The sequence below is a fragment of the Boleophthalmus pectinirostris genome, unplaced genomic scaffold, assembly GCF_026225935.1.
Source record: "Boleophthalmus pectinirostris isolate CB_2022bp ecotype Guang Dong unplaced genomic scaffold, ASM2622593v1 HiC_scaffold_18, whole genome shotgun sequence".
In the NCBI taxonomy this organism is placed as follows: Eukaryota; Metazoa; Chordata; class Actinopteri; order Gobiiformes; family Gobiidae; genus Boleophthalmus; species Boleophthalmus pectinirostris.
The window spans coordinates 13,241,119-13,261,794 of NW_026571133.1; the positions used below are offsets into that span (position 1 = coordinate 13,241,119).

At 38.5% G+C, this 20,676-nt stretch overlaps 1 protein-coding gene across 2 annotated transcripts in view; it reads right to left on the reverse strand.

The window, feature by feature from the left end:
* The window catches only part of gsap (gamma-secretase activating protein), an 81,332-nt gene that overhangs the window by 24,189 nt on the left and 36,467 nt on the right, over nt 1–20,676 (reverse strand). For both annotated transcript variants that reach the window (XM_055153654.1, XM_055153655.1), the window contains 2 exons: nt 13,774–13,835; nt 10,068–10,163 (listed from right to left, as the gene is read on the reverse strand). In XM_055153654.1, coding sequence (XP_055009629.1) covers nt 10,068–10,163; nt 13,774–13,835 — 158 coding nt within the window. The remainder of the gene's footprint in view (nt 1–10,067; nt 10,164–13,773; nt 13,836–20,676) is intronic.

A 20,676-nucleotide genomic window follows, 5' to 3' on the forward strand; every position in this document is an offset into this window, starting at 1 on the left:
ATAAAAACAGGTTTTATAATAAAGCAACTCGCATACAGAAACAGTAAAATTAGAGATTAAAAATGAGATTAACGCGATTAAAAAACATAACGCGCTAAATATGACTGTAATTAATTAATCGCAATTAACGCGATAATTTGACACCCCTAATTCAAATATCTTCTTCACTCTTAACATCAGAACTGACAAAAAAAAATCTATTACGACAAGGGAAAACGATGTGCACTTTTGAATGTGAAAAAAATGAAACTATAACTTAACCATGTGCTTGTCATCTGCTTGTTTCTATGGATATGTCATTGCTCTGCCTGGAATATTCCACGGTATGACATTAAACAACTCTACCTTACATTTATTCAGTTACAAGTGGTTTCATAACGCAAAAATACCTAGAAAAACAGGCATTGGCACCATTATCTAAACCTCTGTAAAAAAAAAAAAAAAAAAAAGATTCAATTTACTTGAACAATTGAAATTAAGTTTTAAAATGGTGTTTAACTGTCTAACTGCTCAGTGTGGATATTATGCATGTCACATCTGTGTTCAGATGAAGATGAAGAGGAAGCCAAATCCCTTCTGAATTTTGGTATGATCTTTAAATCCAGTCCTGTGACAGTCCAGTGCACTAATGCTGACTTGGGATGTTATGAACACGCTCTGTGCACACACTTATTGTCACTTCAGAGCAGCTCATAGAGCCCGAACCTCACTGAGGTAGTCTCCTGTGAAGTCCTGTGTGACCCACACCCTGTGGAGAGCACTCATTCTGCTCCTGTCAAGGCGGAGATCTCAAGACTTGAGGAGATCCCAGGACTTGAGGAGATCCCAGGACTTGAGGAGATCCCAAGACTTGAGGAGATCCCAGGACTTGAGGAGATCCCGGGACTTGAGGAGATCCCAGGACTTTAGGAGATCCAAGGACTCGAGACTCTTCAAGGACTTGAGGCCCTCCCAAAACTTAAAAAAACTGAGAGAAGACCTCAAGAAAAAATATTGAAAGATATCTCAAAATTCTATTTAAACTGGGCCAATGGGAGCCCAGCAGCGGCATGTAGTCAGAGCAATCAAGGCAAGCACTGGTTGCCCAATAAAATCTAAAGTCGTCATGTGTCACAAGTATAATGAAAGTATATAAAATAGTTTCAAATTATCGCCAAATAATCCAGTTTTCCCTTCACTTCTGTTCACTCTTCAAATATATCCAATATATACAAATATTAATAAACTATGTAGGTTTAGGTCTCTCTCATTTGACTCGGTATATATGCATTTAATATGTCAGTAAAATAAATACACTCATTTGCAAAGTAGTATACTTGAAAAGTGGCGTTATTAAATTGTTATCGACTAAACATTAATGTCCACCCCAAGTCTGCTTGCCTACCCATAAAGTCACCGCACGCTATGGCATTACAGGCAAAGCATTGACATCTCCATAGAGAAAATTATTTGACGGACCCTCCACCAGAAAAGTTACACAATGCACCTTTAAGATAATATTTTCCAAATTTACGTGCCTGGCAAATATGAAATGATATGACAGTGCAATCTCGTATGTTTTTCACTGATCGGCCATCTGTCATTTAACAAAAACGTGATGTTTTCCTGCGTAAACAACAATATTTGTTTTGATACGGGCGGAGCATGCGTCATCTTTGTAATGTACTGGAGAGTGTATATGTATCCCAGGGACCCACATCTCAATATTATTTTAATCTGAACAAGCAACAAAACAAGTGCTTCTTCAGCCACTACCTCATAATCCCTTTGCGTTGTTCCATTAAAATAAACCTCAGATTCAGCGATTTGTCCTAATGAGCCTTGTCCTGACAAAAGACTGGATTTACTCAGAGAGGTTCCCCGCTGAGAGAAGAAGTTTAACAACCTTGGCTACAGCATCACTTTCCTGCTGCATAATTAAGACTATATCTGCACATTTTGATTCAGGGCGTAGTTTTTAATTCATCTTCTCAATTACAGTTGCTCAATATTAAAGTGGATTTTTTTATAACAATTTTAAACTTGGTCAGGAGTAGAAGAGCTTGGCACATTTTAAACCTCTGTCTGAATGAAAGGAACATGAAGTCAATTTATTCTCTAGTCTAGTCGAAATAAACAACTCTCTGTGCCCCTTTGAGTAGAAATTGTTACTTCTGTCAATTTTATAGCAAAAAAGGGTAGATGACTGAATGGTAGGAAGGACTTTTTTTATGATTGTTTATGGGTTGCCTTGTCATGACCTGCATGTAGATCTGCAGTATACAGTTGTATCCATGGATCTGTGCCATTATCATCATTCTGGATCAGCATTTCATCAGAATATCCTATCCTCAGTATTTCCATGCTTATCCTTTCACTGCTACATATAAGTGTGAGCTGGGATTTTCTGACTGAATGCTGCGCCTGATCTGTGTGTTGCGCTCTCCTCCTGCACCCTGGACTGGAATGCACTACAAAAAGAGAAACAGGCCCACCTATCCCATTGGAAATGTTGAAATGTTAAGACATGTTTTGTATCGTTTCTAATCTTTTTGTAATTGTTTTATTGACTGTTTTGTTCCAATATTGCTGGTTCAGTTGAATGTTGAAAAGAATAAGAAATGGGCTACATTTACTGTCCAAACAGGCGACTTATGGAGCCCTTTTATTTCTGGTTCAATTACTGCTTTTTATTGTTTAAAACTTGAGTCATTCTAATTATTCAGAGAGACTTGATCACTCAGTCAACAATAAAATATCCTCTTTACTGTTCAATAATGGGCAAATCCACCTTTATTTTGTGATATATGAATAATGTCTATTTGAGTCACAAAGGTTTGTGACTTCTAAAATATGGGTTCCCAGAAAAAAAGTTTGGGAAGCACTCTTCTAGATATACTATGTTATATTTTAGCACATTTAGCACACAACTTATTACGACTGTGTTAGAAAACTGCAGTGCCCAATGGGAATCATTAGAACAAAGACTCTGCAACTCCAATAGATAGCTGTACAGCACAGTACAAAGTAGCATATTTATTTTCATATCCCAAAATATGCGACGTGATGCAAGTTGGAGAACGAAGTAGAGCAGTGGGCGTACGCTGGTGTCAGTGAAAATAGGGATTGATCGTCAATATGGCATCTTGAAAATAAGCGATTAATGATTCTTTAAACATGCAAGAATCACCCCAAATACAACTTCAGTTACATAAATGGTGATGGGATACAACTTTAATGTTATAAATTATAAAAAAAATTTGTCAAAGTAAATATTTTCTTCTAGATCTGAATGATCACTGTTGTCGAAGTTTTCAGTTTGTCCAAGAAAGGGTGGAAGTAAAAGCCTGGAGACCAACTGGATGTCTCATGCAGGAGAAGTGGAGAAGTATATTTACCTTATTTACCTTTATTTTTATCAATAATATGGGCCCGGGGGGACTTGAAAAGTCAACATAGTTTGATTTCAAAAGAGAACATAGTATGATCTTTGAGTGTTGAAGCCCCTTGACTCTGCTTCCAGAGAAGGAGTTTTATAAAGCAAGTGGTGAGACTATGAAGGCCAGTAGGCACCAGTTAGACAGCAATATGCCACAGTTTAGATAATGGTATGCCAATGGTATGCCAAGGGAAGATCATGGTGTATATAGCTTTAATGAGTAATGTTAAACTGAGATGTACGTGGAAGATAAATTACTTAAATTATCTTACAATCATTACTTAAACTCCTAGACTGATTCATCAGTCGGTTTCACTTCGTAGAAACCATCTGACCTCACAGCTTCAGAATTTGTTTGCTGTACTTTTTTTCATTTAACCAATCGCTGCTCTTTGGTCGTGACCTATGTAATGAGCTGGGGGTTACTGGTATATTAAACTTTTCCCAAATCCCGTAGGAAGAAGGGCAATAACGTCTTTCCCCTTGATAATATTCATCAAACATTCTCTTTGTTCCAGCTTTAAATCCTTGATCTCGGGAATCGTTGCCAACACAGAATGTATGGCTCTTTGCTGAATGGTTGGTGCCCGAACTCACACTTCTGGGGTTTTTGCGAACCGTCTAGTGTATTCCGAATCCTGACCTAGTTGCTGAAGAGAAATTAAATTGAGTGGAGGCACTAGGTGGCCCCAGCCTGGCTATTAAATCCCAGCACCTGCAGCAAATCCAGAAGTTCTGAGTTTTTACATTATACAGGCCTGTCCATACTGAGAATGAGAAAGACCTGTGTGTGTCCTCAATATGCAGGTTAAGGCATTTCAGGTTAGATTGTGAGTCCTTTATTAACAGTGCTCTCTAGATATAAAAATATTGAGTTATGACTATGTGTTTTCTGAAGAGGAGGTAATTTGAAGCTATCAGAAATACATTGCCATAGAATACCTTCTTACTCAAGGAGGCGTGAATGAAACAAAACAACTACAGTGCTGTGTTTTCAATGAGGTACCAACATGATACAATAACACAACAGAAAAGGTCAAAAAGCCAATTCCATAAAACACATCCCCTCACACTGGCTTGAATTAAAAACACTCACAGCACCTGGGGTTGGCAAAGGCGAATACATTACTATGACGTTAATGCAGTGTATAGGTGCAATCTATCACAGCAGAACCTCCTTGGCTTTTAAACGCTGTAATCTGTTTGAGCTCCAACTTCTCCCCAGTGTCAACGCAGCCATTAGTCTCAATAAGCAGTGACAAGAGGAGACGTTCTTTATGTGAGGAGAGAGGAGCCTTTGTCCACAACAATTCAGGGGTTTAACAAACAGGATGGAGGCACCGGCATTATGTTTTTCACTTCAGTGTTTTTTAATTAGGCTTTAATCTTTGGATGGAGGCATTTAGACTAAAGCTTGCTACAGTTGGAAGTGAGGCCCTCTTAAAAACAAATACTTCACGATGTTTAATAAAAATATGGTAATTTAAAAATATTATGCAAAATTTATTCTTGTGAGCTTTAAAGACAGACAGACCCTTCACCAGTGCCGGAAAAGCACTGGTGGAGGGTCCATCTGCCAGGTCACCCGCTTATTTCTACAGATACATCAGTGCTCTGCTTAGAATGTTCCACAGTATGACATTAAATAATTCTACCTTATTACATTTATTACATTTCATAGACTTATAGCTCAAAAATACCTAGGAAAATAGGCATTCTGACTGCGATTGGAGTTGCCTCACCACAGATCTGACCTGTAACTCAGTCTGGTTTGGTCTCAGTGAAGATTTAATACCATACTGTGAAATATTGTTAGGCTGTTTACATCTCTAAAGTTCAAAATGCTCTGTTCCACCTTGTGATGTCATGAAGCAGTGGATTTCAAGTTACCGGTTGTCTTTTACCAGTGTTTCCCACAACAATTTATAGTTAAGGCTCAACAACAAGTGGCCCCCGCCTTGACTAGGTCCATCCAAACCACGTGAATCCTTGCAAAACTACGGTTGTCGTACAGAATCTCTGCGCACCCCTCCCCACTCCTCACGTCTTCTCCGTGCACGGAATCTACGGAATTAACACTTAGAAATTAACACAGGAATTAAATCAAGATGATAAAAGTGAAGGTGTATGGATTTTAAAAATGCAGTGGAGCACGTCCTGTATTACCACATGACATCACAAAGGGGAACAGTGTTTTCATACTCATTGCAGCATAGATCAGAAAATAGCGTAATATGGGCCCTTTAATACACTCTATGAGACTATAATTTGTCTGATGGGAATACATTATAAGATATATTGATTCTAACATCATACATAAAACTAATGATCTGTGAATGAAGACTTTTCAATATTTGGGCATGTTTCCAATTATGGTTTTCATTGCCCAAGGACAGATGACTGTGTAAGTGTAAAGTTGTGAAACTGCAGCTGCTGGACATAAAAAATGACCCCTGACAAACTAGAGCTGAACAAGATTATGTAAGAGATAAGTATTATAATTTAGACATTTATTTTAATTATGAGCAATAAGCAGGGACCCCACATACAGAAATACTTAGAAAATATACCATTTCCTTTTCAGTTGTCGGAGAGCAAATCATCTGGCTCCATATTACGCTACTCTGCATCCTCTGCCCTGAAACCAAATGACTTAATGTCCTCTTTCACTACATCCATAAATCTCCTCTTTGAACCTTTCTACTCCTCGTGTTTGAAGGTCATTTTATTATTCTGACTTTGTAAAGTATTTTAGACACCATTTTAACATTTAGAATAAAATATAGGCATGGAAAACAAGTAGCAATGGAGGCGTGGAGCTGCATAGACTGAGCAACGCAGTTTAAAGAGCACATATTTCCGTATTTTCCAGACTATAAGTCGCACCGGACTATAAGTCGCACTTTTTGGGGAAATGTATTTTGTAAAATCAGAGACCAGGAACTAACATAAGTAGTACATAAATTTACTATAACACAAGTTATAGTAAAAACAATAGAATAGAGAACAACAGACTGGATAGGCGTTAATATGTTAATGTAACATATTAACAGGTATTCAGATAATTATAGCATAAACAACATAAGTTTACCAAACTCACAATCTCACTCCAAATCACTAAATCCACTGAATTCTTCATCCTCGGTGTCACTTCTGCATGACCTCTGGAGATAAACCATAAATCCATGAAGTAAACAGAGTGCAGCTTCCTCTTCTGCGTAGCTGTCATCACACTCAGCATCAGTTCCAGTTAGAATTATTCCGGCCTTTCTGAATCCCAACAGGATGGTTTCAGTCGTCATTGAAGTTCATGCTTTGTCGATTCATCCAGTGACTTCCAGGAAAGTTGCATGGCGCACCCTGCCGGTTGCCATGAAGCTGTACTCTCCATCCCCACTTTCCACCAGTACCTCACAAGTTTCTTGCTCGCTCCAAACTTTCTTTCTGCTGCTCGATTATTGTTTTCAGCTGAATATTTCACTATTTGCAGCGAGACAGCGGCTATTTCTACAGGAGACATGTGCAGTAGAGGGCGAAGTGACAGTGGTACAGGAGTAAAAGTAGTACTAGATACTGACACACAAGCCTAGAGCGCCCTCTCGCAGCTGTCAGGCTGTTAATATATAAGCCGCACTGGAGTATAAGTCACAGGACCACCCAAACCATGAAAAAAAAGTGCGACTTATAGCCCGAAAAATACGGTATGTCTTTTTCTGATCTGTTATATGTTGATTTCTTTAAAACTACCACTATGTAAAATCACAAGGTGGAGCAGGGCATTTTGAGCTTTGGAGCTGTAGACAGACTAATAATAAAGGATTACTCAGTCACGTGTGAAATAAACAAAGCACATCGCCAGATATGTTTTTGAGGAGATCAAAAGAAACAAAAAACGCACATCAAAATTCTCGTAGAGGTGCAAATGCAAGGAGCAGCAAGACAAAAGTGAAAAAATGCATCGCACACTCAGATGTGTGCTGTGGTCCAAAGCAAGACAAATATCTGATGAAAGCTTTTTTTGCCGAAACATTATTTTAAAAATAAAAAATCTTTTGGACATCGGCCATCTGAGTGTGCTATACATTTTTTCACTTATGTTTTTGACAAGGTAACATAAAACTCCATTCTACGTAATATAGAACCTTTAATGAATTTGATTATTTTCCCAGATCTATTTTAATTTTTACCAAGTGGTCATCAGAAAAAGCTCTGCTCAAACACATTTCAATACTAGTTTTCTGGGCATAATTTCTTGACAACCCCATACGAGCACGTTCACAGTAATAGCTTGATTAAAATGCCTGGAGAACAAAGCAACAGAAACTTTCCTCCAATGAGCAGATTTATTAAGTTTGGGTGAATAATTTTATAATAATTTCCATTCAATTCTGCCTTTGAACCTTGGGACATGCTGTACCAATCTGATCCACTGAGCGCTTCACCACATCGGGGTGTCTGGTATTTTCTGCCATTTACAATTCAACGAAATCCCAAAAGTGCATCCTAATTTCCATTCACTCTCCAGCTCACCCTTGGCCTGTTTTAATACCGTGTTGTGTTGATATGTTCCCTGTGTCTTTTTTGCATCAGTAGCTGGGAGTGTGAAGGGCTCTGTACCAAACAAGAATACTAAAGAAGAAAACACAAGCGGCTCTATGGGGGAACAAATAAAACATGCGCACGCCGATTGGTTTGAAATCCCTACTGTGTGTGACGCCTGAATGCAACACAAAGCAAAAATGGTGAGGGAACGTAGTATTTATCCATGGAAAATAATAGGAAACAGGATCATGCGTGAACTGAGAAATCCAATTGAAAAGTCATAATAATAATAAATAAGATGTTAAAGCCGTTCGCGACGATGATGGCCCTGCCCGGTGCGCACTCCACCCCACGCGACCTCCCAGGACTCGCAACCGCCTGGGCACGCCATTCTCTCTTCCCAACAGCTGCCCAGACCAACAGCCACCAGAAAAATTACATAGTGTAGCTTTAATATTGGAAAATGTGATTGATTCTAGAGCCATAGATCACGTGACTTTTATGGTCTAGAGCACTGTCAGACTAAAACACACCATCCTCTATAAAAGTTACATATTGTACCTTTAAAATTCTTAAAAGTGAATGATTCAAATCTGAGCTCAATTGGACCAAACACCAGGGTCTTGAATCCAATATGGCCGACTTCCTGTTCATCACAAAGGCATGCTCCAATTCATCTTTTGGCTTGTCTCATTGTTCTCTGTCACTGTCCCAAATTTCGTTTACCTACGACAAAATATGCGTTTCGGCTGCCCATAGACTTTAAATTTTTAGGAAATTCCAGGGGGTGCTGTTGAGTGGGGTCACTTTGGGCATTGTCGCGATGCCCATTTTATTAAATTTTTCGCCGGACTGGTTGATCTGATGCTCACTTTGGGGAGTTTTCGTCAATGTTTAGACCCTCAGACTCATGATTGTTTGCAAGGAAAAATAATAAAAGAGCGAAAGAAATCCACGAAGAACAATAGCCTTTGCCAGTTACTACAGGTCTTTAACATGTGTGGTCGCGAGGGTGGAGGTACCCTTCATATTTACGCTGAGTTCTTCCCTAAAACTGAAAACACTCAGCTCCACCTTGTGGTGTCATGTGGTAATACAGGAAGTGCTCCAGTGTTTTTAAACTCCATACACCTTCACTAGAATCATTTTGATGATTTCAGCCCTGGAATTGGTCATTTCTGTTGATCTAAAGGTAAAAGGTAGTTGTTAATTCGAAAACTATCACTTCTTGACATCACAAAGTGGAGTGAGTATGTGAGTATGTTTTTAATGAGTTTAATGATTATAACATGGCTAAAAACTCACAAAAGTAAATTTTGCGTGATATAGGACCTTTAAACATTTGGCGCAATTATAGGCCTACATTGCTGCAGTAGAGTAAAAACTTCTTTACAAAACTATGAAACACCATTTACTGTAAGAAAGCCAGTTTGATTCGTTATTTTGTATGTATTTTGTTGTTTTGAGTCTTCATACTAATGAATAATTAACATATTATTTGCAGATTTTGTAGCCTGTTATACATAGGTCCACTACTGGGCCACACAAAGCCACATAAAAAAGCAGTATAGGGTGGTCTCTTAAGTGCGTCGTAAAATTGTTTTGTGCATGTGTGTTTTGTGGCATTACTGTAATATTATTCAATTTTGTCATGTATATTCTACTGAAATTATATTTTTAACTAAGCAAGGATTCAACAAAAGAAAACTGAATACATTAAGGGTGAAAATGACGTCTACATTAATTTGATACTAAATAATACCATTTGTATCTATAGTAGTAGTAAGCAGTAGTAGTAGTAAGTAGTGGTAGCAGTAAGTAGTAGTAGTAGTAGTATCAGCTAAAAGTTGTTGTCACTTTCCAGTCTGATGTCCACAAAGTCCCATACTTTGTCCAAATATGGTAATCAAAAGCCTCAACTTCTTCTACACAGCTGACGACAAAGTTTATCTGCCCAGGACTCTTTTATCTACTGTCTACAGAACTAGAAGTAGCTAAAAGTGGACATCTGTTTTTCTACCCAGTCACTGTAAACACTGAGTGACACTTAGAACTATTACATGAACTTTACTTCAAGTCTGGATTGTAAAATGGACTGCTCGCTTACCAGTTTGGCCACATAGCTGACTACCAGTGAGTCAATTTTCTTCTTCCCCAAACGAGGGAGGTGCCTGTTGAGATGATCTCGCAGCTTGTCAACCGTCTACAATGAAGAGAAATAAAAATGCAACGTCATTATTTTATTTTAGCGTGACTTTAAGTTTGTGTATAGCTTGTAACTTTGCAGTGCACTCAGCAGGTCAGCTTAAGTTCATCTTGAAATTCTCCTGTGACTAAAAAGTGTCCCTAAATTAGCTGAAAAGAAGCCGAGAAGAGGGAGAGGAAGAGATTTGTGAACCTGGAGATATAAAGTGTCAAAAAGACGATGTAATTTAGGTAGAAAGGAAAGAAGAAACAGAGGAGTTTAAGGAGGGAGAGATGCAGAGACAAGAAGCCCGGGTCGCCCTAAGAATAGAATGAACTCTATTAAATTGAAGCTCTTTAAGTATGCTGTCTTTAGTATAAGCCGATAGGAACAGAGGTGGGAAGAGTAGTGACTTCCCAACTTAGACATGCAGTGAAAATGTGTGTCTAAGTAGTTTATATGGTCAAAAATACTCAAGTAAAAGGAAAATATGTTATGGTAAAATGCAGAGGATTGTTGATTTGGTAGTTGTGGACAGATGCAAACCGTTATTGTGTCTCTTGCAGGTCTTATATTACACAAAATGGATTCTTGTGAACTTTAAGCCATGTCAGAATGTTGGCAAGGAGAAATTCAGTTTATTGACTGGACAAAAGTTAGTTTGGTTGAAGACGTTTCGCAGCTCATCCTGAATTTCTCCTTGCCATAGATTCTACCTGGACGACTGAGGGATTCTTCACACATGTCAGAATGTTGTTACCTCCTCAAAAACATACCTGGAGTTGCGTTTTGTTTTACTGACACATGTTTGAGTAATCCTTTGTTCTGTCTACGTCTCCAAAGCTCAAAATGCTCTGTTCTACCTTGTGTTGTCATGAATCTGTAGTTTTCAAGTTAACATCTACCTTTAACCTAGAGATGATTCTAGTGAAGGTGCATGGAGTTTAAAACACACAGTGGAGCACTTCCTGTATTGCCACATGACATCACAAGGTGGATGTGGATTCTGTTTGAGAGAAAAACTGCAGGGTCGGCGTATTAGGCATGTGTGAATAAAACAAAACACAACTCCAGGTGCACTACTGATGAGTAAACAGCATTATAATATATACACATATCTCAAAATAGGATAATATGGGACATTAAGGAAACTTTTACATGTTCAAATTCATTCCAAATGCCATTGGTAAAACTAAATTGATTTAGATTTTTGATTGATTGATTTATTTCGGGCACAGGTATTACATTATATTACATTATTTCACAGACAGTCATATTTACATACACAAATAGTAAATAAATTGTAAAAAGTTGTCCATCAAAAACACACACTGTAAATCTAACACACAGAGAGAGAGACCTGCAGATGCCCTGTTGTTTTTAACAGTGCATCTCGGAGCGTTACACCTGGGAGCACGGGTGAAATAATCGGTTGTCAGCATTTGTTTAAGTCGCCGCGGTCCATGGATCAGAGCGAAAGTGAAATTTGTCCACGACTGGAGCTCACACAGTGTTTTAGATCAACACGAATGGGCCGTTTGACAAGAGCCATTTTACAAGACAAAGTTTCACTGTTTTGTTCCCCTTCCTGGTCTCCTCTTCAGGCTGTAATCTACCAAATATCTCTAGTGTCAGTTTCATCATTTCACCACTCATCTGCAGTCTACGGAGCTACACAACTATAGATTTGAAACGGACTAAAGATACTGGGTGACTAATCAGATTGATACTGGCACTTTTTAGCATATCAGCTCTCAGCATTAAATAATAACACCTTATATTTCCATTATTCATTCACTTAAAGCAAAAAAAGCGATTTAAATTCTCCCTTCTGGGTTAATAATGAAACAAGATTGTTGATGTCTTTTAATAAAATGTTTCCTTATTATATTTTTCTACTGGGCAGTGCACAGTCGAGACAGTAATTGAGTTTGTAGCCATTTCAAAATTCATATAATATATTTCTTAAATGGAAAATTATAAAATATACAGTATAATCATATAATTAGAATAATGCATTGAGTATTGCATAAAGTTGCCAAGAATCAACTCTAGCTCACGCTCCATCCCCTTCCAAGTAGCTCGCCATGGGATTTCTGAATTATATGTATTGTACTGAAGAACTACAATTTGATTAATGAACTGCTCATTAATTAATTCCTAAGCAACTAACTGTTCCCTATCTAAGCCTTGTCATAGCTCTTTTATATACTCTGCTCTCTAGTTTTTTGGGGCCGCTGAAACTAGTAGCTCTCTGGCATTTTCATTTGTAAAAGTAGCTTACTGGAGGAAAAATGTTGGAGAAATAGGGCCTATCTCATGTTTTAATGGTATTCAAAATGCTCTTATTCATAAATGAATGTATAGTGTTGGAGTGTTAATATTTTTTATATTTCAAATACATCATGATAAACAGGGTGTCTTTAAAAAGGTAGAAAGCAGCACCTTATAACAGCTTATTTTCTATTAAAGGGCCTTGACTCTTATGAGCTTTAAGCCATTTTATAATACTGTTACATCCTCATAAAACATATCTGGAAAAAAACAACTCCAGGTATGTTTCTGATGAGGAAACATAACATAGATCAGAAAATAATGTAATATGGGAATATAATGAACATTTAAGGCCTGTTTACAAGAGAATGATTGCGGATAAAAACGATAAAATATTTTATCGGAAGTGCCTTTTTGGGGCTTAAAAATACAAAAATCTGAAACCACCCTCCACACTGCCCAAGAAGCAAAACTCTAGTCAGATCTGCTCACGTGTCGTACACGTTTATGTCACATACATACAGAACACACAAACCTGGCATGCATACCCAATCGAATTCCACACACTTTTGCATCACTGTATGCACGCAAATTTCTTCTCAAAAACACTCTTCTAAACACAGAATAAAAAGTGAAGACGCAACACCATTTTTGCGTCTTCTGTTCAGACCATCATCATATAAACATATCCTTGAAGGCATTATTCAGTCTACAAACTACAAAAATCCTAAGGATTAAGAGGACTGAACTGAATGAAAGCTCTCTCTTAACTCTTAAGATAATGCGGTGAATGAAACACATCAGGCATGTTTCCGATAAAGATGCAACATTATAAAAATAGCCTTCAGAGCTCAAAAAGTTAACTTATCATTTTATAAGCTCTTAACTGACAACAATATTTCTGCATGCCCCTTCCTCTGACCTCGGCTATTTTCACATGTCATAGTTATCCTTATTTTCATGAACATCTCTCTCCTTGTGGCCTATTAGCTAACCTTGACTCATTCTCTGATATTACCGTCATCTTGTATTGTCCGCTAATGGGACTTGACAGAAGCGCGAGCCCGGTGTCTGCATTGATATTCACGCAGTGGCTGTTTGATATAATTGACGCCAGGCTTATGAGCATGCGAGTCAAGTTCACCAGAGCACAATTGAAAAAAAACATTTTCTTTATGACTGTGAAAGACTTTGAGCACAAGGTCAGCGGCCCATTTGAAAAAGATGGCCGTCCTCCTCTCAAGCTGCTCTCGCTAATGCCAATGCACTCATTTAAGATTCAGTATCTTCTATGGAGGTTTCTAAGAGTGAAGGAGCTGGAACATTAGTCAGACCAGTGCTGGCTGTGACTCACCAGGCCGATTAGCGCCCTCTGTTGAGCATCCTCTTCTTGGAAAAGTGGCACCACCTTCTTATCTGTAACACAGCAGGATGCAGTGAGACTGTGCAGTGTGGTAGATTAAACAGCACATGTCTGAAGGAGATAATACATAAAAATGATGAAGAAAAACATCGTTCGGGTCAAATTTTATCTAAAAACTGGCTACATTATACAAATGAATTATGGTTGAACACGTCTGGGAAAAAATCTTGGGAGATGACTGAAATATAGTGTTACTGCTGTTCATGGATTTTAGCTTCCTGTTATGGGTACTATTTTCAGGACTTATTATGATTCAGAAGATGATATTTTGCATTAAAGGTGTCCTGTGTAACTTTTCGGCTGAGAGTACGTCACCTTCTTGTTTCATTGCTCTGCTGAGAATGCTCCACAATATGATATTAAACAGATCTACCTTACATTTATTCAATTACAGGTGATTTTATAGATCAAAAATACCTAGAAAAACTGACATTTTGACTGTGAGCGGGGTCGTCTCACCACAGATCTGACCTGTAATTTTGGCCTGGTCTCAGTTAAGATAGAAAAGTTTAATGCCATACTGTGAAACATTCCAGACAGAGCAATAACATCTCCATGAAGAAAAGCATTTGACTGGCCCTCCACCAGAAAAGTTACACAGTGCAAGGACTCATCACTTGCCAAAAGGGGTGTAAACTACAGCACTAACAAAATGTAAAGTAGGATTCATTAGAAATGTTTCCAGAGACATAGACATCTTCAGAGTGTTGTGGGCGGGAAATAATACAACAACAACCCAAACATGTTGCACAGGTCTCCAGGAACAATAGCTGATAGCAAAGGTCCATTAAATATAATCAATTCAACCAATCAATTCAACCTGCCCAAGGACGACAGGTGGAAATTAGCACTGGTGCCACAACCTGGTACAAAGCTTCTCTCCTGTTAAGGTTAATGTTTACTGTGCACTGTCCCTGTCTCATTAAATAAATAAACAACAACAACTACTACTACTGCTACTACTACTACTACTACTGCTACTACTGCTGCTACTGCTGCTACTGCTGCTACTACTGCTACTACTGCTACTACTACTACTACTACTACTACTACTACTACTACAACTACAACTACAACTACAACAACTACTCCGACAACTACAACTGCTACTACTACAACTACTCCAACTACAACAACAACTACTACAACAACAACTACTACAACTACTACTACAACTACTACAACAACTACTACAACAACAACAACAACAACAACTACAACTACTACAACTACTACAACTACTACAACTACTGCTACTACTGCTACTCCAACAACTACAACTACTACTACTACAACTACTACAACTACAACAACTACTACAACAACTACTACAACAACAACTACAACAACTACTACTACTACAACTACAGCAACTACTACTACAACTACAACTAACTACAACTACAACTACAACTACAACTACAACTACAACTACAACTACTACTACTACTACTACAACAACAACAACTACTACTACTGCTACTACTACTACTACTACAACTACTACAACAACAACAACAACAACTACAACTACTACAACTACTACAACTACTACAACTACTGCTACTACTGCTACTCCAACAACTACAACTACTACTACTACAACTACTACAACTACACTACAACTACTACAACAACTACTACAACTACAACAACTACAACAACTACTACTACTACAACTACAACAACTACTACTACAACTACAACAACTACAACTACAACAACTACAACAACAACTACAACTACAACTACAACTACTACTACAACTACAACTACAACTACAACTACTACTACTACTACTACTACTACACTACAACAACAACTACTACTACTGCTACTACTACTACTACAACTACTACTACTACAACTACAACAACTACTCCAACAACTACTACAACTACTACCCAACAACACAACAACAACAACAACTAACTACTACTACTAACTACTACTACTACTACTACTACTACTACTACTACTACTACTACTACTACTAACTACTACTACTACTACTACACTACTACAACTACTACTACAACTACTAAACAACTACTACTACTACTACAACTACAACAACTACTCCAACAACTACTCCAACAACAACAACAACAACTACTACTACTACTACTACTACTACTACTACTACTACTACTACTACTACTACTACTACTACTACTACTACTACTACTACTACTACTACTACTACTACAACTACTACTACTACTACAACTACAACTGCTACAACAACTACTAAAACAACAACTACTACTACTACAACTACTACGACAACTACAACTACTACAATTACTACTAATAATAATCACAATAATAATCATAATATCAGACAATATATGATCAAACCATAAGAAATGTACAAAAACATATCCTGTTTAAAGCACTGCCCAAAAAGTGATGAAATGGAAAATTAAACCCAAAATTGCAGAAACATCACTTTATCCGCGTTAGGAAGATTACACATCAAGTTTCTGTTCTCTTTATTTTTATCGTCTCTCTTTGACAGTTTTCTTGTAGATGTGCTAGTATATGTGATATTATAAATCTGCATATCGTCAAATCAACACTTTTATTACCTTATTATCTTTGATAGTTAGTACTTTGCCTAGATTTTCCATAGTATGGCATTTAACTAATCTATCTCGGCAATCCCACTCACTGTGAGAATGTGTGTATTTGAAGGTGTTTTCATTTTTGCAATTAAAACATCTGCAAATGAATAAATGAATAAAGTTTAATACCATACTGTGAAACATCCCATGGAGACGAGCAGATGTCGGAATTCCACTGGAAAAGTTACACAGCGCACCTTCACATGTTCAGAGACATAAGAAACAAAGCACCTTTTGATGTATTTTGGGGACAGCTTTTGAATTCACTCGAAATCTCAGGTTGAAAAGATCTTAAATTTTTAGCAGTGGATGCGTGTGGGAGCGTCAGTCACAGAAAACATGCTTACTTCAGACGATGCATTTCTCCCTTGGATCCACAAATACTCGTCTTTTGATCACTTTCTCTATGCCAACATGCACCAGACGGATCGTTTGAAGCTATAATCAAGTCTGTTTTTTTTTTTTTTTTCCTGAAATATAAAAAGATCTTAAAGAAATCAAGGAGCTGACGGCACAGAGCAGTTCAAAGATACTGCATGTTTTTGACAGTTAGCTGATGCTCATGGTATATGGGAGCACTGACGATGCGTTTACTGACATGAAGACAAACTAGGACATGTGAAAATCACTTTATAGACATTTTATTTCAGTATCTTATGTCAGTTATGTTGATGGCCCGATATCAGATATTAAAGTTAAAGTGCCCTTATTTTGCCATTTTCTGATTTATGTTATAATGTTGTTTCCTCATCACAAACATACCTGGAGTTGTGATTTGTTTCATTCACACAGAAAACACTCTCTTCCACCGTGTAATGTCATATGGTAAAATAGGAAATTTCAGCCCTGGAAATATCCATTTCTACTGAACAAAAAGTAAAAAGGTAGCTGTTAACTTGAAAACTACTGCTTTTTTTTTTTTACAGTATGCAGCTCTCAGTTGGTAGAGCAGTGGTGCATAAATTGTTAAGTTAGTTTTGTTTTGTTTGTTTTTTTTGTTTAAAAGCACTTTTCACAGACATATGTCACAAACACACTTTTACAGATTACACCACTTTGATACTAGGCAACGTGGGTGAAGGACAGAACCGATACCCCACTGTGGTACCTGATTTTCCCAGGGGTCTCCCATCCAAGAACTAACCAGGCCTGGCCTTGTTTAGCTTCTGAGATCTGACGGGATCAGGCTTTGACAAGCCGGTATAGCCCTATAACTGCACGGGTAATTGCAGTTCTCTCCATCTGAAGAGGAACACTTCTGAAAGCTTTAATCATATTCCTTGGATTTCTGCTGGCTTGCAGCAGAAACAGAATTATAGTCCAATGTCCAAACAAACACATGCGCTCTACTGTGAAAACTAAAGTACTGTACAGTGAAATTACAACATGTGTGATTGGCAAAAAGAAATCTCCAACCAATCTCCTGACCAAGACTAGTGCAAGGTCAAATGTTGTTACCCCCTCAAAAACATACCTGAAGCTGTGTTTATTTCATTCACCCACGTTTGAGTAACCTGTAGTCTGTCTATATCTCCAAAGCTCAAAATGCGCTGTTCCACCTTGTGATGTCACTAGATGATAGGTGATAGGTAGTGATAGTGTTGTTTTGTTTTTTTTATACCTATGATAGCTGTCTTTTACCCTTTGTTCAGTAGAGAGAGGCAATTCCAGTACTGAAATCATCCAAATCTAGTGAAGGTGTCTGGAGTTTAAAAACACCGTGGAATTGAATTACCACATGACATCACAAGGTGAAACAAAGAGTGTTCTGTTTGAAAGAAGAACTCAGCCTAAATATGGAGGATTTGTGTGTTAAACATGTTTGACTGTGGTGAGGAAACAACAACAGAAATACTAACACTGAACATTGTGTCTGATCAGCTCCACCCTGTACGATTGACTCCGTGTAATTCTACAGGGATCTCTGCTCAGACAAATAAATATCTTCAGAGCAGTAAAAACACATAAAAAGTTTGAGCAATATGTATTGGCTTATTGAGATGCTTTGTATTTGTCATGGCTGTGTAACAAAGGGATGAAAGCACAATATTGTTTTTGAGTCAGAAGTTAAACTGAGAGAGGCTGTGGATATGAGATCATGAAAAATACTTACAGGGGCATTTCGTAACTTCTCTGGTGGAGGACCTGTCATTAGATTTTTTATTTTTTTCCCAGGGAGATGTTATTACTTTGTCTGAAATATTCCACAGCAATATCAAACTTTTCTATCTTGTATTTATTCAATTGCAGGTGTTTTTGTTGCTTAAAAAACATGAGCCTGGTCACCTCCCCACAGATCTGACATGTAACTTGGCCCAGCAGTGTCCCATTTTTGTCTCCATGAAACTACATACATTTAATGCAATACTGTGGAGCATTCTGGAGAACAACTTCTCCACAGAGACAAGGAGGTAACGGATCCTCCATCAAGGGACTTTAAGCAAACGAGTAATTCCACTAACTTGTATTTAAGAAGTTATTACAAATCTCACTTAGTTTTCCCTCATTTTTCTAGGATTTTCGTTTTTAGAACTCAGCGCCACTTCCTATAATTTTCAACTTTTCCTCCAATTTTTTTTTGTATTTCAATTACCTGGCGGGCCAGAACTAGCCATATTTATCAGCCAGTTTCACTTTGTGGAGACCGTCTGACCTCGCAGTGTTAGAATTCGTTCACTTAACTGTAGGCAGGTACTTTTTTATTTAACCAAGTGCTGCTATTTGGGCGTGACGCATGTAATCCGCCACTAACGGGGCTAACTGATATATTAAGCTTTTCCCAAATCCCGTAGGAAGAAAGGCAATAATGTCTTTCCCCCTTGATAAAATTCACCAAACATTTTCTTTGTTCCAGCTTTAAATCCTCAATCTCGGGAATCTTTGCCAACACAGAATGTATGGCTCCGTCTACATCCATCTCGACCACTTTGTTTACTGTTGTGCTGTACCACAAAAGGGACCCAGACAGGCGCTTCACAGTTTTTCGCTGACTGGCCGGTGTGAGCTCTACAACTTGCGAGGTTCTTGCAAACCGTCCTGACCTAGTCGCTGGAGAGAAATTAAATTGAGCTGAGGCATTAGGTAGCGCCAAACTGGTTAGGCCAGAACCACAGGCTTTGAGAAAACTTTACAAAGGCGAGTGGATCTGGAGCTGTATCCCGTCCCCCTGATTTCAGAAGGCGTGATTGACAGGTGCATTAACCAACCAGAGAGACGCATGGTTAGTTCGCATCAAAATTAAACATTGGTAAAAAGGTGACAAAAACAACATAAAGGGCTGAGAAACAGGTTAGATTTTTGCAGAATTAACAATTTCCCCTGTGGATCAATAAACTTTGTCGAAGTCTAGTAAGTCTTCAGGCTCATGTGATACAAATTAGTGGCTGTGGTTCGGTCCTCTTAAGTTTGGACAGAGGTTTTTAACACTCTATTGTCCCTTCTGGATTCGAAAAGAACGTAAAAGGGTCTTACAACTCAAATTTTCATTCTGAAAACACAGCCAGTTTTGATTGTGTCACAGTAATTGGTCGGTCCTGGTTAAATCCTGGTTCAGATGTAATTTAGTCCTGGTGCTGTGGCTGGGAAACAAAGGGATCAAGTTTTGTTTTGAGTACGAAGTAAAAGAGAAAGAGTCTGAGCAGTGAGATCATGCATGAGAATGAAGTTTTAGAGGCTGACCCAACAGTAACACAGCTGCAATGGAGTCAGGAGAGAGAGAGAGAGCGAGAGGGAGAAGGAAAGAGAGGGAGAGAGGAAAAGAGTGTAGGCGAGAGAGATGGAGAGAAAGAGAATGAGAGAGACAGGGAGAGAGTGGAGAAGAGAGAGGGATAGGGAGACAGAGAGAGAGAGGGAGAGGGGCTAAGAGGGAGAGAGGGGAGAAGAGAGAGGGATAGGAAGACAGAGAGAGACAGAGGGAGAGGGACTAAGAGGGAGAGAGGGGAGAAGAGAGAGGGACAGTGAGGCAGAGAGAGAGAGAGAAGAAGAGAGAGGGATAGCAAGACAGAGAGAGAGAGGGGCTAAGAGGGAGAGAGGGGAGAAGAGAGAGGGATAGTGAGACAGAGAGAGGGAGAGAGGCTAAGAGGGAGAAAGGGGAGAAGAGAGGTATAGGGAGGCAGAGAGAGAGGGGGGGGTAAGAGGGAGAGAGGGGAGAAGAGAGAGGGATAGGGAGGCAGAGAAAGAGGCAAGGCAAGGCAGGCAAGGCAAGTTT